At 34.3% G+C, this 25,643-nt stretch overlaps 1 protein-coding gene across 1 annotated transcript in view; it reads right to left on the bottom strand.

Annotated features, from left to right (window-relative positions):
- The window catches only part of ANGPT1 (angiopoietin 1), a gene marked incomplete at both ends in the record, with an annotated part of 246,280 nt that overhangs the window by 45,913 nt on the left and 174,724 nt on the right, over nucleotides 1–25,643 (bottom strand). The window contains 2 exons of the mRNA XM_080693637.1: nucleotides 5,795–5,896; nucleotides 15,390–15,517. Of these exons, the coding sequence (XP_080549763.1) occupies nucleotides 5,795–5,896; nucleotides 15,390–15,517 (230 nt within the window). The remainder of the gene's footprint in view (nucleotides 1–5,794; nucleotides 5,897–15,389; nucleotides 15,518–25,643) is intronic.

The following is a 25,643-nucleotide window of genomic DNA, read 5'->3' as shown; positions in this document are numbered from 1 at the left end:
AATACAAATAAATAAAAAGGGCTGGGGATAGAGCTCAGTGGTATGCCTCCCTGAGTTTAATACCCAATACTGCAATAAAATAAAATAAAATAAAATAGAAATATTCATGGAGCTTTTAAACAATGAGATGACTCAGTTTCTCCATGGAGATTTGGATTCAGTATGTCTGAGGTGGACTTAAAGATCTGTACATTTAAAAGGTTTCATACGTGAGTCCACCATGAACTAAAAGTAGAGAATCCTCTAAATATGATGTGGAATAATGGCTGATCAAATAAAACTATCTGAGTATGGAAAGCATAAAATATCATCTTTTTTTATATACTTTTATTGGCGTATTGTAATTATACCTCATGATGTTCAGAGTGAAAGAAACATGCACACAGACCTCAGTGTATTTCCCTACGGATCCCACTCCACTCCTTCCCCCTCCCAGTACTTATTAATGAGGTCAGTAAAAGTCCCGTTTTATACTGAGCTCTGTATCAGGAGGCAAGTTTTGATTAGGTAGATGGGATTGTTTTGAAAAAAAAAATACAAAACAAAGAAATTTATGCCTAAAATTCAGAGACAGCGAAAGCCCATCTCAAAAAACAGGTTTATACATTATTGCACGTAACAGCTTATCACAATTTGTATCCCCCTCAAAAATATCCTGTAACATCCGCATAAACAAAAATAAAATCTTTTATATTTTTGCTAAATTTTAAAAAAGCATCATTGAATGAGCAATATCAATAAAAATAGAATTTCTTTTTTCAAGAATAAATCCATGATTCAATTCCATATACTTTCATGAAAACTATTGTTTAGTTATGTCAATTATAATCACACAAGCCACTCTAATATTGTAATTCAGATTCACTGCTGATCAATTTTATTACTTCTCCATGCTGATCAATTTTATTACTTCTCCAGTAGTTTAATAAAAGGGGAAAATATACTAGAACTTAACCAGAATCAATGCTGACTTAAAGTTGGCCTTAAGAGGCACATTTTACTTTAAAAAAAATGCATGTAGCAGAAAGACAAACATTCATTAGTTTTAGCCAAAACTTACAGAAATGTTCAATTTTGGCTTATGCTTTTTCCAAGTTAATAAAATAATTGTCTCTGATACTTTATTTGTTTTGTCTGACAATGCTCATAGGAAATGTTGACTTTTTAATAGAAGAAACAAAATTGAAACCAGACATAGTTTCAATAAGCCCACTTCAGACGTATTGAATCCAAACCTTTATGGGGAAACTAAGTCATCTTTGTATTTAGAAAGTTATATGGCTATTTTTTCACAGGCACTTAGTTGAAAGCAACTATCAGAACTATTAATTACTAGCATTGAAATAAGACATATCCTACAGGTTTAATTTTTAATTCATTTATTAAAGAAAACAGTACTGAGCTATGGCTTTTCAAAAGGTTAAAGTTAGATGTGTATCAACAGTTGAGTACCCAGCCCAAGAAAGATCACAAGAACTGTTTATTTCAAAATGTTTAATTTCTTAAGCATTTTTCTCTTTTTAATATGATGTAAAAATGCACTTAAAAAACACATGTGCTCTCAATTTCTTTCTAGTAGTTTCTGGATCTCCAAGAAGGTATGGTGCAAAGACCAAAATATTGGTGTCAAAAGAAGCTTTGTTTATGGGGTAATTGTTTTACAAACAAAGCACTTTTGTCTACAGGGCATTCGTCACTGACCCTTATAAAGGTAGTCCACTTAGGGTACTGTTTGAACTCCTAAATTTCTACAGCTTTATATGCAGCCAAAGAACTGCTGATAAGCCTTACTGTTTCTAAATACTGTGCTTATGGCTTGAAGGAGTTAATGTGGTCCCCTAAGTGCTCCATTAAAAAGTCCACCCCTGACTTCCCTGTCAGCAAACATTTTCACAAATCCATAAACCAGATTTTGCTGGATCTCCTCATATGAAAGGTTAAGTGAAAGCAAAACTCAGGTGAAAGACCTCTGATGGCTTAAGAATCAACGCTGAGAGCCAAATAAATTGCAAGCCTTCCATACTATAAATAATGGTGATAGTATATAATATGGGTTTAATTTCCCATGTTGATAACTGTAACTCTAAAAACAGTAAGGGACCAGAGGCGGCCCGTAGATATGAGCCAGCATGAAGAGAAGGAGAGAGGAAGGGCAGAAAAGGAGAGATGATACAGCGCTGCTAGACTCTGCCTAAGGAAGAAGGGTAGCCTTCTGTAAACACACAGACCAGGGAAGACAGGGGAGGTGGTGCCTACCAATGAATTCTGTGTCCCCAAAGGATATGTACCAGAGGCTAAAGAAGTGAGCAGCCAGTGCTCTGGGTGCAGGGAAGAGAAGCAGGTGTGATTCCTAAGAACTGGCATAAGAAGTCTACATCCATTCTGGGTGGAATCATATTATTTGTCTTTAGCTAAAAGAAAAGCTCTGAAGGAAACAGCTGAAACATTTTTGTACCATGTATTTTGGTGAATGTTAACCAAGCTACAACATATGACGAATTCTTTTAATTTAAAATAGTCTTTCAACTCATTTTTGCCAGCATGCTTCAGCATTTTGGAGCTGATCTCATGTTCTGACCATGAAAATTTGACATTGAGGTGATTCATTTTTCAAGTTTGAATAAAGCATGATCATTTTTATTTGAAAAGGGGGAGGGGTAAAATTTATAAAATATGATTAAAGAATAATTCCAGTCTTGTTTCACTAATAAAAAAGAGTTGCTTAAAATAGATGAATTTATTCAGTAAATATTTCCCAGACATTAATTGACTCCATTCTTAACAAGTTAGTACCTCTTAGTTAATGTACCCAGCTTGTCACTTGTCAGAAGGTAGCAGATGTTTACAGCCAGTAATTCACGATTTAAAAAATCACAATGATGACAACTTTATATCCATTTATGTTATCACTAACTTTAATAATAATGTTTCATATTTGCCTGAATCTATATTTATAGTCTGATTTTCAGATGACTTCCTCACATTCCATTTTAGTGGTGATTAATGTGGCTTACAAACTATTTTGCAGTTAAGTAAAATTTTATAGTATTTTAAAATATTTGATGTTTTAATATTAGATAATAATAATAACTACCAGTTACTGAAAATTCAATGCTTTAAGTTTATTACTTCTAAGCCCACAGCATTCCTGCAATGCAGATAAGGTATACTTTTCTCTCTCTCTTTTTTTTTTTTTGTGGTACTGGGGTTCCTGAAGGCCCTTCTACCTCTGGGCTACACTCCCAGACCTATTTTTACATTTTTATTTGGAAACAGGGTCTCTTAAGCCAGCACGCGTGGCTGGCTTCGAACCTGCGCGATCCTCCTGTCTCTGCCTCTCAAGTGCGGGGATTACAAGCATGCGCCACCATGCCCGGCAACTCTTCTCTTTTTAATGAATGAGAAAGCCAAGGTGTGGGTTAAGTGGTTTGTGAAAAATCATTTCTACTGTGAACAGCAAAGATCCAACCTGTCAATATAGACATATTTCAAGTTCCTTTTTAGAAATTAGGTGATTTCTCTCCATATATTTGTAGTCACATAAGCAGAAAGAGGGCTTAGAATCTGACCTAACAAACATCCCAATTCTTCATAACCATCCTGAAGATGAAGATCTTCCTTCTACTGGGTTGTTTTCCCAGACAGAGGGAGAGAGGGCTTGCCCCTTAAGACAAAGTCCATTTCTTGTTAGAAATAATTTAACATCTGAGCATATTGTTTATACTTAGTCAGATTTTGCCTCTCTGATAGGTACCTCCAATCCATTATTGAAATCCCTCTAAAATACTGTAAAAATGTGTATTCTAAATTTGGCATAGAACTTAAGATCCTGAGTTCCTAAAAGCTCCCAGATGATGCTATTGCTGCTGGTCCCTGGCCCACAATATGAGTAGTAGGCTCCAGTACCACATGCTTCCATCAAGTTAGTTTTTTAGAGAAACAGCAGATAGGTTTATGCCTAATTCTTTTTTAAATTAGGTTAAACAATCTCAACTATTCACTTTCACTTGTTCTAGACAATATTTCCAGATTCCTCCCATCCTGCTTGTAACCTCTATGATTACTTCTAATCATATCTAATCATAGATATGATTAGAAGATAATCATCTTCTAATCATAGATAGGTGAACTATCTATGATAGTTCACCTACTTGAAATTGAAATCATATGTTCTTGTGTAATAAGGCCATGGCAGATACAAGAGAGAGATAGAGATAGAGATAGATAGAGAGAGAATGCTACTAATGTATTAATATTTGGTTTTTAGTAGCCAACAACACAAAATGAGCTTAGAGCCAAAGAATCTCTCCATTTTCCAAATATTAGGTTCTCAAGCCAAAATGTTAACTTTACCTTATATTCTTGCAGTTAGCATTTTATATTGTTCTTTAAGTAAAATATTTTACAATTATTTCTGTGAAATTCTATCTTGGCTTCAGCCTACTGTTCTATGTTGAGTCTATGGTCCAAAATTTCAACTTTGTATATCTCCAAATTTTAACCTGCATTCAGAGGGTTCAGCTCAGCATCTCATAAAAAATGTAGACAGAAACACTAGATAGCTCCATTCATTCATTAAAATTTTTGTTTACTATTTTTCAACCAAATATGAACCTACTAATGGTTGAGCTGTGAGGGCAACCAAATAGAGATAATACATTATTTACAAGGGCATCAAGATAGGACTATAGCTACTACTGCACTTTTATGGCATTTATAATTTTATTTATTTAATTTTCACAGAGAAGAATTTGTCAAAAACTCAAACCAAGAAATTATCCAGAAGTGTTTTTATATAAAATATAATGATATCTAGCCCATAAATAGGAATCCTCCTGCATTACTGTGACTTGACATTCTGACAGCAGATCTTAGTAGTTAAAACTATAGATACTGACCATGAGATTATTGGATTATGGATTGATAAATCATCTGTGTATTATCTTGGAAAAGTTAATCTCCACGATCTTGATTTCTTCTTAAAACAGGGATAGTATTAATAACTCATATAAAATTTGATAGGATTGGGACATATTACTCATTAAAACATCAGCTATGATGATGAAGGCAATGGTGATTATGATAACGATGATGAGGTTTGCTGTTATTTTAGAGACCCCCATGAACCATGTGGTTCTTACTGTTGTGCCCTCCTCTCATTCTAAATCTGGACTGGCCCTGTGATCAACTTTAACAAGCCGAATGCAGTGAAAATATCATTGTGCCATTTCTGGGTCTAATAAAACATTACATGACCTGAAAGCTGCCACTTCTGTTCTTGGCAATGACAACTGCAACATGAAGTCTGATAACTTTGGATCACTGTACTCCCCAACGCCCAGCCTAGCCATGTGAAAATGTCATGTTGAAGAGCTCCATTCAGCAGTAGGGAGAGCTTGCCACCCTGTGAGGGAGGCCCCTGCCGGTACCTGCCTGGCTCTGTAATGTGCAGCTCTGCACTGCACAGCTCTCTTGTCCTGCTCATGCATCCAGCTTGGTTTGAGTTCTATTCCTCTACCCTCATTCCAACTAGGAATGAATCCAGACAATAGATGACAATTCACCAAATAATTATAGTAATACTATAGTCTTTCTGATGCACACATGGAAATCATTTACTAAAAATGATTTATGAATGTTTTGGTTCTAATGAAAATAATGTCCTGAATGTGAGCAGCATTTTATTTTTAAAATAACTCAAAAGTATCCCAAAACACAGAGGTTTATCATATATATTTAGTGAAGATAACCTTGAGTTAAGCCATTAAAAATCACCTAAGTTTTTCCATCTTACCATTTTATATTCTTTCCAGCCTCTTTGGAAATCCAGACTCCCATCTTCACGATGTTGTATTACAGTCCAACCTCCCCCATTCAGATCCATGTTGCAATATACCTGATAGAGAAAGGAAAAATAAAGGTATGTGAAAATTTTTTATTTAAAAGAAATACATATCTAATATTTCAAAATAAAATAAGTTGGATAAACCAATAGGCCTGTAAGAAGAAGAAAAACAACTACATTAAAAAATTAAATAAAAATATTATTGGTTATTTCATCCCATAATTCATATTTGAGTTGCTATTTATTTGAATTTCATCAATTGTCTCTCCTGTTACCCATTTCTCCCCAGCTTTCTTATATTAGGGAAAACATCTGATTTCTTATTTTCTGTGACTGACTAATCTCACTTAGCATAAGATCCTCCAGTTCCCTGTAAATGATGCAATTGTGTTTTTATTTATGGCTGAGTAAAATTCTATTGTGTACCTAGTCCATAGTTTTGTAATCCATTCATCTGTTCATGGACATCTTGGCTGGTTCCATAGTTTAGAAATAGTGATTTGTGCAGCTATGAACATCGATACACATGCATTAGTTTTGTAGTTTGGTTTCTTATCTTTTCATCAATTGTACAAAAATTAGTTGTAAAAATTTATATCAGTAAGCTGGGTATGGTGGTGCAAGCTTGTAATCCTAGTACTCGAGAGGCTGAGACAGGAGGATCACAGGTTCACGGCCAGCATCAGCTACTTACTGAGGCCCTTTGCAATTCATTGAGAACCTATTTCAAAATAAAGAATAAAAAAGTAGAGCTGAGAGTGTAAAGAATAAAAAAAGTAGAGCTCAGAGGTAGAATGCCCTTGGGTTCCATCTCCAGTACTGCAAAAAATAAAATAAAATAAAAAATAGTGCTGAGAGTTCAGCTCAGAGGTAGAATGTGTCTGGGTTCAATCCCCAGTACTACATAAATAAATAAATAAATCATCAGCTGAAAATTAACAGTATCAGACTTAGACTCTAAAACAATTTTAAAAAATCTATATCATAAGTCTGTAATCTCAATATTTGGGAGGCTAAGAAAAGAGGATCACAGGTTCTAAACCAGCCTCATTAACTTAGTGAGACTTAGAAACCTAGTGAGACCCTGTTTCAAGATAAAATAAAATAAAATAAATAGGGCTGGGGCTTCGATTTCTATTACCAAGGATAAATAAATAGCTATATCTTAAATTGAAATGAGCACTTATATAAGTTAAGCGTAAAAAATGCTACCTAAGTTTCCAAAAATACATTTTATAGCCAAAATGTAAGGTTTGGATTTATACATGTTTTATTGAAATGGCAGTAAAATAATAACAAATGTCCCAGGAAAAATAGCTATTTTACAAAATTATATTTAACGCTATCACATTGCATTTCCTAAGTCTTATACACTTAAATACTACACTAATTATTCTTGATTGTTCAATATTACATTAAAGGCAAAATTTGGCCCTCAGCATTTGGAGAACACATTATTGCCCAAATGTTAGTCATGAGCAATAAGAGGAGACCATGATATATCATATTCCTCCTGACTGTGACAAGTGTTTCTTTCCCATGTGTAAAAGTTATCCAAATCTTTACAACACTTATGCTTATTTCAATTATTCTAAATATAATAATATTTACTTAAAAGTGGATTCATTTCCTCCAGAGTCCACCCTAGGAGGAAAACCTATTTGTGATGAGATTATCTTTAGAGGACATTCACTGTCATTGATGTAGTGTGAAGGCGGCAGCTTGATCACTTAAGGGCTGGGCCATGGAGAGTTTCATTCCCCCACCACTGAATACAAATGCATTTTGAAGGTTGGGTAAAGGCGTGGATCACATGCAACAGGCAGGAAGGTGGTGTAGGCATAAGAGTGATTAAAGGAAAGACCTCAGCGTATTCCTTAAGGCACTACATTTGGAGCACAAATGGCCACAGAGTATGAAAACAACAGAACTGTCATTCAAAGGACAAATTGTTCATGGACATACAAAGAGTGAAAAGAGCTAAACTATGCATGCCCATGTGAGCTTATGAAGCTCGACAACTGCTCTCCTGGGGGCTGTCCCTCTAATTTGACAATAGCTACCTACGCTGCTGTATGTCTTTATCATCTCTAACAATCGACTCACATCCAAGATTATAAATTTTAAATTATCTTCTTTCCCAGGGTTCCCCTTCTTCTAATTCCTTAATGCTTCTCCATTTGCTCCTTGCCTTCTCCATAACCGCCAGCTAGTCTTTCCTCCTCCTTCATTCTAATTTATTCATTAGCTTATTTTTTCACTCAACAAGGGTTCCTGAGCATCGATTATGTAATACAACTGAGGCTATAAATAAAATATGGACCATGTCCTCGGAACACCTCCTAGTTTAAATGGTGACTGGTACTAGAGGATTATGAGACACTGGAGTTCATCATGTTCAACTCCAGTTATCTGAAGAATAATAAAGACAGTGATGTAATGAGAGATTTAAGAAAAAGAGATAACATGTAAGAGAGAAAAATCATCCTTTGGGACATTTAGTGTATGAGGTAACACAGATATGCAAAGGGAGAAGTTTCCTGAAAAGTTGGACTGTTCCACTGGAGGTAGATCAAGGATTAAAAAATGAGTAAGATATTAATTTCTTTTGAATTAACCTTCTTGCTAAATACACTTAATTTCACAGCAACCTTATGAAGAAAGTATGATTATTATTTCCATTTTACTGATGAAAAAGTAGATTTAGAGTATTTCCGTAATCTACCAAATAGTTATACTTAAAAATTACTACTGGATTCGAGGATTTGAAATAGATTTAGGATTTGAGTCCCACATATGCCTAACCAAAATCAGTGGAAGTAATATGTTGAAGACGGATACATTTTGAGAACAATATGTGAAGTGAGATTAGTCAGTCACTGAAAGTGAAGGGCCATATGTTTTCTCTCATATGTGGAAACTAGAGAGTCAGTATAAAAGAAGGACTCTGGATAATGGAGGAGAAACTCCAGTGGAGCAAGGAAGGTGGTCTGGGGGGAGGGGAGAGGCAGAATTAATAAAGAAAACACTTCCAGGGACTTATACATATGAGATAATACCAGTACCAATTTCAGTATCATGACACGGTGAAGGAGAGAAGTGGAGGGAGCCAGGGAAAAGCTCACTAGGTGCTGTGTGCATGTATGCCATCATCACAATAAACTACATTATGATTTGAGACTGTAATATACAAATAAAAGTATTAAAGATAAAGAAAAAGATGTTTAGAGTACCTTAGTAATCTTAAATGGGCAAGCATTTGGTTTTATCTGATGCTATTCCCAGAACTTAGAGTAGAGCTTAAGCAAGCCCGGGTATTAAATAAATATTTGTTGAATAAACAGAAATGTATTCATGATAAAATAAGAAAACTTGCTAGAAAGAAAGCTAGAGATGGATGTTGAGTTAGGCAGAAAATTAATTTAATCACATGTCCAAGAGAAGTTGATATAAAAAACATTAAGAAACTACTCATGGGAACCCTTAGTGACCTTGTCCAGAGAACTTGGAGGATTCCTATGAGAATAAAATCAGATGTTATACTCTAAATAGAACATAGGTAGTTACTCAACAGAAGTGGCCAAGGTGAATCTTTGCTGGTAAAATTTTAATCAAAATAAGGGGAAATAAAATTAGCAAAGAAACATTTTGCTACAGAAAACTAATATCACTAGTTTCTGTATGGAATTAACTTTTCATTTAAGAGAAGATTAAAATAAATCTCATTTAATTAATTATTAAAAAATAAATTTTATGCTGACCTAACTGGCAAATCCAAATAATCCCTCCTTCTCTCCCCCATTTTTCTTATAAATTTTAATTTTCTAATAAAAAATGTGTCAAAATATTTTTGACTAGCTATAAGGTCCACTTACATACTCAGGGAAAGTAATTCCTATGTTTATAAATATAGTGTAAAAAAAACTATCTGCACCTTTTTAATGGCTATTTAATTTCTTATTCTATGCACATTGTTTCAAAATCACTCGCAGATTTGAAAAACAACAAAAACTTTCCTTTCAAACAGAGGCATCCAGCTACTTGTAAATGTTAAGTGTGGAGATTATATCTTAGATATTAACCCAGGAAAAAAACAGATCCCCCTGGGGAGGTAGAAATAACCCACACAGATTACTGGGTTGGGAGCTGAGATGCAGGAAGGTTAAGGGATTTGACACATGTACCACTATTCTTATTAAGACTCAAAAGCAGCAAGGACAACAGTTGCCATTTGTGGAATATGGGGACAATAGAGCTGGATGACACACAGGTTAGGGTCATGGACTTGAGTGCTACATTGCCTGGATTCAAATGCCCCCTTTGCTCTCTTTTAACTCATCTTTTGTGAGGAATAAATGAGTTCATGCACTTAGAGTTTTAGAATAGTGTTTGGCATGTAAAAGGCATCATCATTATTCTTTTCCCTAAGATGCATTTTGTAAATAATATGTGTTTATATTATAAATTATCTGCTGTAGTACAAATATAGCATAAATTTTACTAAATGAAAACATAGTTATATGTAATATTACAAGTGATTTAGATGATTTAAATGAACATATGGGATATACAAAACCAAAATATGTAGAAGCTCAATACATTTTCCTCCTGATTATAATTATTGGCCTCTAGTTAAAACCATTGGCATTACTAATCTTTGATCATGCTACTTTTAATTATATATCTATTTTTAAGAAATTCAATTTGCTCTTGAAAAAAAAAACAAAAATGTATTAAAAAGTAAAGAAAAAGTTTATTTTGTCTATAGTCAGAAGAAAAATAAAAACCCTCTGACTAATAGACAAAGGAAGTTTCAGAAAGATTTGAGACATGGAAAGGACCTGAAAAGTTCATTTGCCAACACTGTGTGGTCTGTGCTCTCTGGCGCTTCTTGCTGTGGACAAGGCCCTGATACATTTGCGATGCCTGCCGCATATATTGATCATATGACTTAGAAAGAGTTCTATCCAAGAAACAATTTAACTGGCTCCTATCCCAGGCAAGGTCAGGGCTTTCAAGCATTAAACACCTTTTAACATAATACAGAGGCTTAAACCCAAACAAAAAAGGGGAAATTTGATTCACATAGTTTTTATGCTTTTATGTTCCATACAAGTTGGAATGATTAGCCTTGTGGACATTAATTATTTTTCCATAACCTTAAATCAAAAAGGCTTAACACATTTGTTACAGTCCTTTTCCAGGAATTAAGGGAATTATGAGCTCTGAAACAAATTTTTAGTATTTTACAATAAGTTATGATTTAATGGTTTGTGTTCTTGGATGAAACTAAGCTGGATATGGGACATTTGGTCTTAGAAACTTCTAAAGCGAAGGAAAAAATTCTGTTTCCTACTACTATGCATTAAAGGGACATCAGAGATGGAAATAACCACAAAGCATTAATACTAAGAAAGCAAAAAAGAAAGAAGCAAAGATCAAGTTCTCACTTTCTATCTGCTTGAAACATCAAATTGTCTTGGGAAATCACCTTTGGCTTCCACATCACATTTGAAAAGACAATACTTTTCAAACATTTCTTTTTTGGCATGAGATAATGTCATGTTATAATAATAACATGATAAAATAATAACAACTCTGCTAAACTTGCAACTCTTAAACTGCCTAAAGTTGAATAATTTGTTTTAACTGTTTTCGTCAGTTCTTAAACAGCCTAATTTTATTGATTGGTCCATATTCCATTGCACACATATGTCACTGTTTTATTTTGCTTTCTTTTGTTTTTAGAGCCCTGTTCTGAGTTTCTTATCCTTTTTACAGCTTCAGAATCAAAGGTGTTATGAAACATATCCAAGTGTAGCACCAAACTTTTTATCTATGATGACTATTTACTTGGAAAGGTAAAGATTCCAATGATAAATTTACTTAGCACATTCCATATGATGAAGAGAATACCAATGATTTAAATCAAAATAGAAGATAGTGAAATTATGGGATGGTGTCAAATGAGGTGAACTGCACTAAGAACATGAATCAATTACATAATTTCCTAATACTTATGATTAATTATTATTAATAATTATTAATAATTGTGGATGCCACTTATATAACATATTTGTCCACTCCTCTATGGGGCAATAAGTTCATATTAAAAAGCTATGAATGATACAACTTCTGTGAACAAAAATGAAAATAACTATCTGCTCAGGCCTCTAGTTAAGATGGTATAATTTGGAGTCAGATACCTTTGTTTCAAATCTGGTATTCAATACTTAGCAAATATATCATTTGGACAAGTTACTTTTTAATAGGGACAGGAAGAGCACCTATCTCCTAGGACTGTTTAAAAGTATAAATGAGTGCATACATGTGAAAGTAAAGTGCTCAGAACAAGATCTTGCAAACTGTTAATGCTCAACACATTTCCAGCTGCCATGTTCATCAGATTCTCAATCACTTGCAGAAAATTTGCATCAGGAACATGGAAAGTGACTATAATGAGGGGTTTAAGAGAAAATGTGTTACAAAAAAGTACAGGTATGTCAGCCTGAATAATAAAACAATATTAATATGTGTGAAAAGATCCCTGATCTTAAAAGGGAAGGGATAAAGCAAGAGAGGAGACCCCCAAGTCAGCACAGGGCCAGACGCTGTTCCCTGAGCTCAGTCATCCCCCTTCTTGCCCCATTCTGCTATCCTTTGCTTTATTCCCAACAAAGCTAAATCTAATGATAGTCTTAGCCAGGTTATGCGTGAACTTCTCCTCCTTCCCTTTGAAAACTATTTTTAGAGCAGTTTCCAAGGTTATAAAATTTGCCTCTTGTAGATATATACTAATATTCCTATTAGCCTCCTCAGGCTATAAGTTTTTCCTAGGCTCAAGTCTCAGAAGTTTCATCAATATTTGATATTATGGGTATCATATTTTATATATTCAGGGGCTGGGGCATAGCTCAGTGGTGGAGCACATATCTAGCATGCGGAAGGCCCTGATTTTGATCCCCATTATAAATAAATATATATATATATATATATATATATATAATATATATATTATATATACATTATATATAATTATAAATTTTATTTATTAAGAACACCTATGAAGGTCCACTCTATGCAAAAATCCATCATTTGGATGAAATGTAAATTTAAATTATGCTGTCTTAAAATAGCCTGGGCATCTGCCACTGAGCTAGTGAATTGAGTCTTCTAGCCCTCTCTTTTATGTAAATATGGCTGAAGATGATCAGTAAAAAAAAAATACATTTTTCTTCCCCAAAAGAAACAAAGGTTCTGCACATAACCTGTAAATCTTTCACATCTGAAAATATTTTCAACTGGAGATGAACTATATTCGTATATAAACTAAATTTTATGAATTAAAGTGTATGGATTGACCAATACTTTATTTGGGCTGCCCTCTTTCCTGAAGGGCCACATACCAGTACTGGCGACAGAGCGAAAAAAGGCTAAAAGGGTAACATTCTCAACCTGAAAGCCTTTAAAATTATTCTATTTTTATATTCATGGATATAATAGGATCTTGACAAGTCTAAAAGGAAGATCACTTAATATTTCTAGTTATCTTCACTTTTCTTATGGTTTCAAGTTATAAGCCACAATGCAACCTGCATGAAGAATTATGGGTTCTTTCCGGTCTTAGGTGGGGCAGTAGGTAAATTATAGAGTTGTATTTATTTAAGCTTTCCTCTCCTCACACAGGAGAGTCACTCATACACTTTATATACCATTTGTATGTTGTGTGTGTATTGAATTAAACTTAGATATGGTTTTAGGATACCCCAAAGGCTCCTTCTTATTCTTTTCTACTCACTTCCAGACATATCATTGTAATCACACAGTTTTTGTTTTGTTATCTTTAAGCCATGAACATTTGATTCAATAAAATCTTTCACAGAACTGGTGAAACACAACTTCTTAGCTGGGTAACTAAGGAGGCTATGATGCGTAAAACCTTACCTGCCTCCTGGGCTTATCCACTCCATCCTTTCCCCAATAGCAGAACAACACTTAAGGTCTCTTTAGAGAAGAAAAATTGTCCCAGAAAAGAGAAAATATGAAGCTAACTTAAATCACTGGTCCTGTTGAAATCAAAGGGAGGGGACAGTGGTAGAAAGGAAACTAGACTCTGATCCGACTTGGCTACTGTCCAGGCTCCCTGCCTGGTAATTATATAGCATCTTGCATACTGGTTTCCAAGATGCATTTCTCTTGTCTATCAAAGGAGACTAACAAGCAAGAAGACTAAGTTAGATTTACTTACTGTATACTACATAGAGACGTACTGATATCATCATCAGCAGGTCATTCATTCATTCTAGAGCATACTTATGGAGGACTTACTATGTGCATAAACCATGCTAAATCCCAGGAAATCAAAGATAATAAAGCACATCATTGTAGCATTCTGAGAGTGACAAAGTCATGCAGAGTTACTCTGGGGACTGAAGGAAGGCCTTCTGGGAACTTGCACAGTACTCACAGGAAATAGGGGCATATAACAGATAATTCAGGTACAGCAAAGAGGTGAGGAAAATGCTTTATGACGCAAGAACAGGAAGTCTTCTTGAGTTCTTAGGCATCTAAATAAAGATTCACACACTGAAGAGCAGGTATTTCTTCTCTAATCCCATTTTTTGGTATCTCACTTCAAAGCTTCTATATACCCTGCTACAAACACACTGTACCATCATTTTTCTATGGTATTTTGTAACTTTCTGTGTATCTGTCTTCACTGCTCCATTGGGAACTGTTTGCCTCCTATGGATGTCCCTGGACTGACAAGTGAATGGCATCTACTTAATGGTACTGAATGAAGGCATGGATGAACGATTCAAAGAGGAAGTGCAGGGGAGTACATAAAAGAGATGTGACCACAGGGAGATAATGTTTGCTCACTTCAGAGTTTACTTTGGGTCCTGTTCAACATACTGAAGAATTTGTTCCTCCAACTCACTCTTTTATGTAAATATGAAAAGTAAATCCTTTCAAGATTATGAGCTAAGATAGAGTATGTTTCTCCCACTTTAATAGAGGGAGTAATTCTGCAAATAGCTCCAAGTATCCTACACCCTCCCCAAGTATCAGGTCACTGGATATTGTGTGGCCCCTTAGTTATGGGAAGATGGCTCCTAACCCTTCCCCATTCACTCAAGGTGGATGTGACTTTCAGATTTAATCTGTGCAGGGAAAACATTTCTGAGCAATGGAGTATTCCAGGAATAAGAGGGAATAAAGGAAAAGGTAATTTAAAAGAGGATGAAAGTTTCCATGGTTGGAGGATAGGGTACCATGGGTGTTTAATACCTATGAACATGGAAAACATAGTACCTCTGAGAGAAAACTGCAACTCAGACTATATATATATGTGTGCGTGTGTGTGTGTGTGTGTGTGTGTGTGTGTATATATACACACATATATAAATTGTATGTGTGTATGATATGTGTGTATATATACCTTTTTTCTTTTCAGTTTAATAAGCTCACAAATCAATCTTATTATCCAGCAGTTCTGCTAGGATCTGCTTTACATCCCATAAATAAACACTTCTGGTCTTACCTTTTTGGGTTCTGGCATATTATTAATATAAATAGTATAGATTCCACTTTTATTAAAACCAGCTTGATACACATCTGCACAGTCTCTAAATGGTTTCTCTTCTTCTCTTTTTCCTCCCCTTAGCAAAACTGCAAAAAAAAAGATTGCAACAAGTAAGAATATCAGTAATTTTAACACCCAGATGGACTCCAAGTATGCGTGTCTTCATTTTCTCTACACATAAGTCAATTTTGCATTTACTGAAAAATCAAATATACAGACAATGCCAGATTCTAAGGTGTCTTGCAATACTAAGAGCCAGAACTTTTATTTTTTTAATATTTGTTTTTCTATATTTTTTCCAGAACACCAACTCAAAGGACAAATACCCTGTTCATTCAGTATCTTCAATTATAGCAATTTACATCAATGTTTACTGCAAAATTTCCGAAACATTCATACCTACACATTTTCTTTCCAGGACAAGAGATTGAACCCAGGGGCATCTAAGATGCTACAAGCTACATCCCCAGCCCTATTTTTAACTCTTTATTTTGAAACAGGGTCTCACTAGGTTGCAGAAAGCCTCACTACATAGTAGTGTCTCACATAGTAGTGTCTCACATAGTAGGGTCTCACTGAGTTGCTAAGTGCCTCCCTAAGTAGCTGTCCAGCAGTCAGGATCCCCCTGTTTCAGCTTCCCAAATGCTGGGATTATAAGCATGTGCCACCATGTTCCACTGTAGATTTTTATTTGAAAAGCTCTTAGAATTTTTTTTTCCAAAGGAAAAAACAACTCTCGAAATACTTAGACTTGGAAAATAGAAAATAGTTTATGACCCAATTTAACTACCTAGAAAAAAAATGCAACTGCATTAAACATTTTGCTTAGTGGCCTGAAGGTAATTTATCAGGTAGAATGATACACAAATAAAAGAATGTATGAATAAGACTTGGAAATTAAGTCATAAAGAGGAAGAATCACCTTAAAGGCTTCAAATGAAGACAAAAAAATTTTTAATTCTTTAAAAAAATTTTTTTTGGTGGTACTGGGGTTCCTGGCAACCCTTCTACCTCTGGGCTACACTCTCAGACCTATTTTTATACTTTTTTATTTGGAAACAGGGTCTCTTAAGCCAGCAAGGCTGGCTTTGAACCTGCGCAATCCTCCTGTCTCTACTTCCCAAGTGTGGGGATTAAAAGCGTGTGCCACCATGCTTGGCCTCTTCTTAAAAATTTTTTAAAATTTTTATTGGTGCACTGTATTCATACATCTTAATGGAATGCAAAATGGTGGAGACATACATAATTACATCACCCAATTAGCCCTTACCCAGTTCCCACTCATTTCCCTCCCCCTCCCTCCTTCTCATATTTGGCTTAGTGATTGACATTGACAGAAAATTTAATTTAAAATAGTCTCCACTGAAAGAGTCTTATTTGATTTATTGAGATTTATTCATTATTAAGTTCTTATTAATAAAATAATAATATAAAATTCCTCACATTTAGTAGTTAATAGCTAAAGATATATGTAACATATTTACAAACTACTTATGATTTGTTGTTTTCTTATAAATGTATATTATTTTAGTGATACATTTCATTTAAACTTTTTCTAGAAATTAAGATGAAGACTATTTTGCAATCTCACCCTTAAGTTTACTGTTGCTTAATAAGCATCTGTTTTCAGTCACTTTAATTCATAGTAGTCTTTTGTAATAAAAATATTGAAGGCAAAACATGATTGTGCTTTTAAGTTGATTTTAAATGATTGGAATGTCTAAAATACCAGCTTGATTTGAACTTTAGTTGTATAATATACTAATTTATATGTAATAAACAATGTCTTATTTTTGTATAAAGAACAGCTATTTTAATGTAAAGAGTTTTACTCTTTCAAAATGTCTAAATTATCTTTTAAGAAAATGAAATATTCATGTCCTATACATAGCCATAACAAAAATATATTAAAGCATTTGATAACATCATCGTGTTCCATATGGCTCTTGCCTACACAAATAATTTTGCCTCATCTTATCTAAACACCACCATCACAATTATAATATCAACACAGAATACATAACTTAATTAGAGGGATACAGGTTCATATATAGTGAATACGTATTACAGGGAATATATACAAGTAGCAATTAAAATATATAAATGCTTTTTCAAAATATGTTTTAATGACATTGATCATGCTGATCTATTATATAAAGGTATCATTTTCAAAAGTATCACTGCAGTTCACTGGTATTTGCTTATGTTAACTTTAAGAACAAAACCTTCCTAAATATTAACTATTTAATCTTTTCTTAAATGTTTTAAAATAAATTTAAAAAATAACCCAAATAGGTAACCAAAATAAGGATGTAAATAAATACCACTAAAATTTATGAGTCTTTGATAGGATGAAAAAACAGGAAGATATGGCCCACAGGAACCCATTGGTAAAGCCCATTTTTCTTTTTGGTAGGTAAGGGATGGAGAATCATTTATCTGAGTAGAAAATGCTTCTCTTGGTGAACAGGCCATTTCCTGTCCTCTTGTGTGTGGTCATGTAAGGAAACTATGTTCCCTTCCTTCTCTTCCCTTTTTTCTTTCCCTCTTCAGGAAGATGTGGGTTGAAGGAACTACTGTGTGGGAAGAGAAAAGCTATTTCACACACATTTTCAATAATTTAGAAAAAAAGGAAAAAGTTGGCTATTAGCTTATTTTTGTGGAAACTCACTGCATACATTGTCCGAATCACAAGTACAAATTCTATATTTGTGAAATGGTATGAGGATTTTATTATCAGAAGATATAACTAGTACAATGGTTATATTATGAACTTTTGCTATAGTTACAATAACATATATAGCATAAATCTTTCATTTGATTAAAAATATTATTTTTGAAAAATTGAAGTACATTTTTCCAGAAGATATGAATCTTTCCCCAAAGATTATAGAGTTTGTTTTTAAATACTTAGCAAATATTTTGATTGAAAGTTTGACTTAGATACATCTTAGAGTTCTGAAGAATTTGAAAATCAATTTAAAAGCTTCATACACAAATTACCTCATATAATGACAGAATGCCCTCAAGGTCTTCTAATTATTATTATTTCCTATCTATAAACTGGGGTAGTTATAAATACTTCTGATGTATGTGTGTGAATTACAAACGGGGCAGAATGAGTGAAACATTTGAAATCATAATTATTATTGTGGTGGTTATGATAATAACACTGTTAAATGGTTACATTAAATTATTATTTATTCTTATGGGAGAGACACTAGCAGAATATAGAAGGCCATACTCTGTACAGCCCATAAAGTGCTGGAGGTGCTACCTTCTGACCTCAATTTCAAACACCACAGATGTCTAAATCCAGGGCAGAGTTATAGGTTAAAGTATATTGAACTGGCCTCTCCTCATCAAACTTAAGTTAATTTCATTCATTGACTAAATCAAGTTATATCATTGTTATTTCAGCCTAAAAAGAAATAGGCAATATAATTGTGCTATGTATTGCATCACCTAACTAGTTAGGACTTAAAAATTATTTAAGATGGAATGATGTATGATGTTAGTTGGGCTTTTTGCACGACTATTTTCATTGAGTATTAGATAGTTCTGAATTTCCAGGTTATGCTTAAATATTGTACAACTGGATGCACAGTAAATATCTTACAAAACACAAAGACAATGACAAAGAATAATTCACTAAACTTTTTAGGTGTCAGCACTAGGCACTAGAAATGAATTTTTAGGAGGGTTAGAGATTCAATGAGATAGAGCCTGGAAGAAATATGATAAATTACAAGAGATAGAAGACCTGATAGAAAAGGAAGCAAGAAGTATCATTTAGAGCTGGGGGAGCATTCCTGAGACCTGTTAGATTCTTTATATAGCTATCAAAGTGATTTAAACTTTTTGAAAAAAATAGAGGGATTTGAAAAAATAAAAAATTGACCATATTTCCTGCAGATATTTCATATTTTCTACTTTTAAAAAATCTAACTCCAATTCTAGTCTTTTCTTACTCTATATATGACTTCCATCCTTTATTATGAGAATCAAAGCCATTGGAAATGTTTCCTTCCTTCCTTGATACTTCAGAAGTTGTCTTTGTCTGTTTCTTTCATCTTTTGTGTTGGCCTCTTCTAGTCTCTTTCCTACTTCCTAATTATCCTTCACCTTCATGGGTTTCTCTTCCTTTCCTCACCTACCACAGAGATGTTCACTTGGAACTTTATTTCTTGTATCTGGTTACATTATGCCTAGCAATAGTGTCCAAGGCTATAATGCTACCAGTTTCAATAGAACACCAAAAAGAGAGACTGAAGATAATTGTTTTATTAGAAACGTGTGTCAAGTGCAATGAGATATAGAAAAATATTATAATCCACCTGCCAAGTGTACTCAAAGAAGGCTGCTTAGAAGAACATAACACTTGGAATAATAAAACATGTAGAAAAGCTTATCTAAATTGCATTTTAAGAACCTGGCCTGTCAGTTCAAAGACTTCTCTCACACCGATATCAGAAAATAAATCTAGAAAGTCTTAGGAAGGGACTATTATTCATTCTTTTCATTTAGCCTTATCTGTACCACCAAATCTCATTTAAAGGGAAAGAATAGGATGTAAGCAGGTGCATGTCTGTCTTTCAGCAGTCAACACAACATTCAGTCAATAAGCAATCTGAGACCTAAGCCGGCAGTTGTTGACTATATCTTGTTCTTCCCTTCACTTGACCAATTTCATTCCAGATGGTGTATCAACCACCAGATTGGCTTCAGGGAACGACCATGAAAGCAGAGGCAGAGGGTCACTTCAATTCAGATGAACCCTCAAGAGAAAACTTTCTGGAATGTGGAAATGGTTATTCTAATTCTAGCCACCTTAGCAGAGAATACAGATAGCAACTAGCCTTGCTACTAGAGACAATGTAAACCACCAAAGCATTTCTTCCTATCTATTTCCCAATAAGTCGCTGTAGGAAATCAATTATTCAGACATTCTTTTTAAACCTTAAATGTGGCTAATGATTCATATCTTTCCAGTATTTAGGAAATCTTAGAATGCATGTGGATCAAGTTAATTTGCTCAAGGGTAATCCTTGTGGAATTTTGTGAGCCACCATCATTAAGGAGATCACAGCACAGGGAATTGACCCCAAATCTGTGATTTCAACAGGTCACTGGAGTTCACTGGACATATGGCTGAGTACAAATGGCAAATCTGACAAGGTGCAAGCAGGCAAACAGTTGAATAGATTCTGTACCCTTCAGCCAGGTGTGTGGGCATTAAATAGGCCATTTTGAAGACATTCCCTAGCATCCCAACTAATTTGAAAGGGCTTTTAGAATTGAAGAAGACAATGTCCTGCAACAAGGCTGTGGAAAAATTAAAAGATTTCCAGACAGTCCAAGTTTCAATATTTTATGGGCAGGTATGAGGATAAAGGAGACTCACCAATGACTTTGTAAATACATATGCAAGTATGTATAGATATTTGAACACATATATTTATAAACTGAAACTTTTATGTTTGGTTTTTTCCTCACATAAAACATGCACACAAGAATAAATATCTGTGGGTTGCTATCTTGACATTGATTTTCACCTACAAAGATGGCAATTGCATATGACTCAACATATACATAGCTGTCCTACAGTGTAGCAAACACATGTATTTTATTCTTAAATATTCCTAGCCTTGAGCCTTTGGTTAAGGTAGATAAAAGCTTCCCTTTTCTCAAAATATGACTGTTTTTCCTCATAGTCCTTCCAAACCTGGTATAATAGAATGCTTAAGCATTATTTTCTTTTTGCATTATTATTTCAATAATACATTTTTGAAAAATAACTATTTTAATCATATCTAGATTATTTATATGCATATAGTTATATACAATTTAATATTCATCAGATATTTACTATGACCCAAACTGAATTTTGCTTGCTATGTGTGTTTTGCATGTTTCATTTAGTCTTCAAAATGTCCTATGAGATAATTTTGTTAATATATTGTCTTATGTGAGGAAACTGAGGTCCAGAGATGCTATTTAACTACTACCACTTCTTTCTGGACTCTAGAGAAAAGCCAGACTCAAACAAAACTCCAGTGAGTTATCTGTCAGAGATTCCCCTGCAAAACATCTCATATGAGAGTCACATTCAAGGCCCAGGGTGGTTAGGCAGAAAACTTAATTCTGATTGGGTATCAGCCCTTTTTACAGAACCATGATGTATAGGAAAATGACAAAAGGCAGAAAAGGCAAGTAGAAAACTGTTGACATGAGGATAAAAGACAGATACAAGCAGGGGAATTTCCTGAGGTGAGTACCCTCAGCAGAGATGTGAATCAGTGGCCATCCACCACTTCAAAAACAGCTAACTAGGGAAGGATTAAAAGTTAAGAGGTCACTGGTAGGCAGGCAGGGGTGTAGCTCAGTGGTAGAATAATTGCCTAGAATATATGAGGTCTTGAGTTAGATCCCAAGTACTGGGTGGTTAAGAAGAGAAACGAAGAAAGGAAAGGAAAGGAAAGGAAAGGAGAACTATAAGAGGTCCCCGAGCATTATAAATGTCCCTGCTAATCCATACTGAATTTCATAATGCTTATATTTAAAAGACATACAATTTAGATTAGCTCCTATACATTTTAGGTTTTAATTCCGTCAGCTGGGTTATTTGGTTTCTGAGCTTCCAAAGTATTGTTAGAAGTTTTAGAGAGGTGAGGGTGAATATATGTGTGTATTTGTGTGAATATGTGTGTGTGTTTGTGATCATTTTTTTTCCTTTACTTTTTTCAAAATAATTTATTTTTTTAATTTATTTTATGTGGATCATATTGAAAATGGCATACATTCACACAGTGCTTGGTATGAATGATAGAGGGCTAATATCCAGAATATACAAAGAGCTCAAAAGACTCTATACTAGCAAAACAAATTACCCAATCAAAAAATTGGCAACTTAATTGAATAGACATTTCACAAAAGAAGAGATACAAATGGCCAATAGATACATGAAAAAAATGTTCAATATCATTAGCCATTAGGGAGATGCAAATCAAAACTATGCTGAGATTCCATCTAGCCCTAGTCAGATTGGCAAGCATAAAGAAGTCAAATAACAACAAATGCCAGCAAGGATGTGAGAAAAGAGGAACTCTTTTACACTGTTGGTGGGAGTGCAAAGTAGTTCAGCCGCTATGGATATCTGTGTGGAGATTCCTTAGAAAACTGGGAATGGATTCACCATATGACCCAGCTATACTACTTCTGGGTATCTTTCCAAAGGGGTTGAAATCAGAAAACTACAATAACATAGGAATACCCACGTTCATAGCTGCACAATTCGTAATAGCCAAAATACATTCATTTCTAATAGTATGACAATAAACTGACTTTTGAAAGTTAAGGTGTATAAGAGAAAAAAGAGAGTAACTTAGAAAAAGTAGGGCAAACTAGAAAATGATAATATCTTGAGCATTATACAGGTAGATAAATTATATAATTTCTCAAAGATAGCATGATGTTATGACATTGATGATTAGTACTTAAGTTATTAGGAAAAAGAAAAGACCTCTACAACAAAAACTATAAAACATTAAAGAAAGAAATAGAAGAAGACCTTGGAAGATGGAAAGATCTCCCGTGCTCATGGATAGGCAGAATAAATATCATCAAAATGGCCATTCTGCCAAAACTGATCTATAGGTTCAATGCAATTCCCATTAAAATACCAGCGACATTCTTCAGAGACCTAAAAAATCAATCATGAACTTCATATGGAGAAAGAAAAAACCTAGAATAGCCAAAACAATTATCAACAATAAGAAACATGCAGGAGGCATTACAATCCCAGACGTCGAACTATACTATAGAGCAATAGTAGTAAAAACCGCATGGTACTGGCACAAAAACAGATATACTGACCAGTGGATTAGAATAGAAGATACAGAAACAAACCCACACATCTTTAGTCAATTAATCTTTGACAAAGGGGCCAAACACATACGCTGGAGAAAAGACAGCCTTTTCAACAAGTGGTGCTGGGAGAACTGGCTAACCATTTGTAAAAAGATGAATCTAAACCCCTATATCTCACCAAACACAGGAATCAACTCAAGATGGATCAAAGACTTAGAAATTAGACCTGAGACTGTGAAGTTAGTAGAGGAGAACATAGGTTCAACACTACAACATATTGGCACAGGCAGTAACTTTCTCAACAAAACCCCCAAAGCTCAGGAAATTAAAGCAAGAATAAACAAGTGGGATAACATCAAACTAAAAAGTTTCTTCTCATCAAAGGAAACTATCAATAACCTAAAGAGGAAGCCAACAGAATGGGAAAGGATCTTTACCAGCCACCATTCTGATAGGGGGCTAATATCCAGAATATACAAAGAGCTCAAAAGACTCTACACTAGCAAAACAAACAACCCAATCAAGAAATGGGCAAATGAACTAAATAGACCCTTCACAAAAGAAGAGATACAAAGGGCCAATAGATACATGAAAAGATATTCTTCATCACTGGCCATCAGGGAGATGCAAATCAAAACTACACTGAGATTCCATTTAACCCCAGTCAGAGTGGCAAGCATAAAGAAATCAAATAACAACAAATGCTGGCGAGGATGTGGGGAAAGAGGAACTCTCTTATACTGTTGGTGGGAATGCAAACTAGTTCAGCCACTATGGAGATCTGTGTGGAGATTCCTAAGAAAGGTGGGAATAGATCCACCATATGCTCCAGCTATACCACTCCTGGGTATCTTTCCAAAGGGGTTGAATTCAGAGAAATACAGCAACATATGCATACCTATGTTCATAGCAGCACAATTTGTAATAGCCAAAATATGGAACCAACCCAGACCACCATCAACAGATGAATGGATAGCAAAACTGTGGGAAATACACACAATGGAATTCTATTCAGCCATAAAGAGGAACAAAATTATATCATTTGCAAGAAGATAGAAAGCCATGGAGAACATTATGTTAAGTGAGATCAGCCAAGCACAGAAGGAGAAGGTACATATGTTTCCTCTAATATGCCCAAACTTGGAAACACAAAAGATACCAGTGGGACTCCAGATAATGGAGGGGAAATACCAGCAAAGTTTGAATGAAAAGATAGAAGAGGAGGAAGGCTGATCTTGATTAATGAAGGTCTACATTTGAACATGTGTAAAATTATGAATAAGACATGGTTAACCTAGACAAACATTGGTGGAAGGGGGGAAGGGAAAACGAGGGTGGGGGGGAGAGGGCACCAAATATAGTTTAAATGTATACTATTTATGTTCAATAAAAATTGTTAAAAAAATAAAGTACATCATATGCAAAAAAAAGAAAGTTAAAATGAAGATGCAGGAAATTAAGTAATAATATTACAATAAGCTGGCATTTATATTAAGTTTTTTTAATAAAAAATCGTGTATAGTTCATATTAAATACTAAACTCAGCAACATTATATTGTTCTCTAGATAACTTTAGAAAAAATAAAACTATTTGACCCCTAAAAAAAGTTATTAGGAAAAAAGTATTACTATATTCAATTTTCTCTTATGAAAAAGTAAAAATATATAAAAGAATGCAGAAAAGTTATCATCACAATATTTTTAAATTTTCTTAAAAATTTTAGCTATAGGAATATTAATTATCACTTTTATTGGTGCATGATATTCATACATCTTAATGGGGTACAAGATGGTAGAGGCATACATGTACTCATCGCTCAGTTGGCCCTTACCCAATTTCTTCCTCATTCCCTCCCCCTTCCCTCCTTCTCCTGTTTGGCTTAGTGATTGACTTTGATATGTTTGTGAATGTACATCATGTACATTAAGGAATTTAGTTGTAGGTATGCAAAAATTTAATAATATTCAAATATATTATACACATAAACTGTCATGTATGTGGCCATGCAGAACAACCTATGCCATTGATGGGTCACCAGTTTCTTGGTACATTTTTAAAGGTGTAAGAGAAGCAAAATATTGAGCAATTCTACATATTTCTTCTAAAGTTTGAATATTATATTTAAATAATTTTTCTAATACTCCTCTAATGTAAAATGACTTCCTGTATATAATCTAATGTACATTCAATGCCCATTATTTCTTAAAGTAACAAAGAATGGAAAAATAATCAACTAAAAATTGGAAATGGAATTACATACAGACTTCGTTTAATCAAGTAATGGCTCATTTTTCACCAAATTCATTTCTGTGTTCTCTGTTTGGGCATCCTGCCGGGAAGTT

Source organism: Muscardinus avellanarius (assembly GCF_963383645.1).
Source record: "Muscardinus avellanarius genome assembly, chromosome: 4".
Classification (NCBI taxonomy): domain Eukaryota; kingdom Metazoa; phylum Chordata; class Mammalia; order Rodentia; family Gliridae; genus Muscardinus; species Muscardinus avellanarius.
This window is presented reverse-complemented; position numbering and strand designations above follow the sequence as displayed.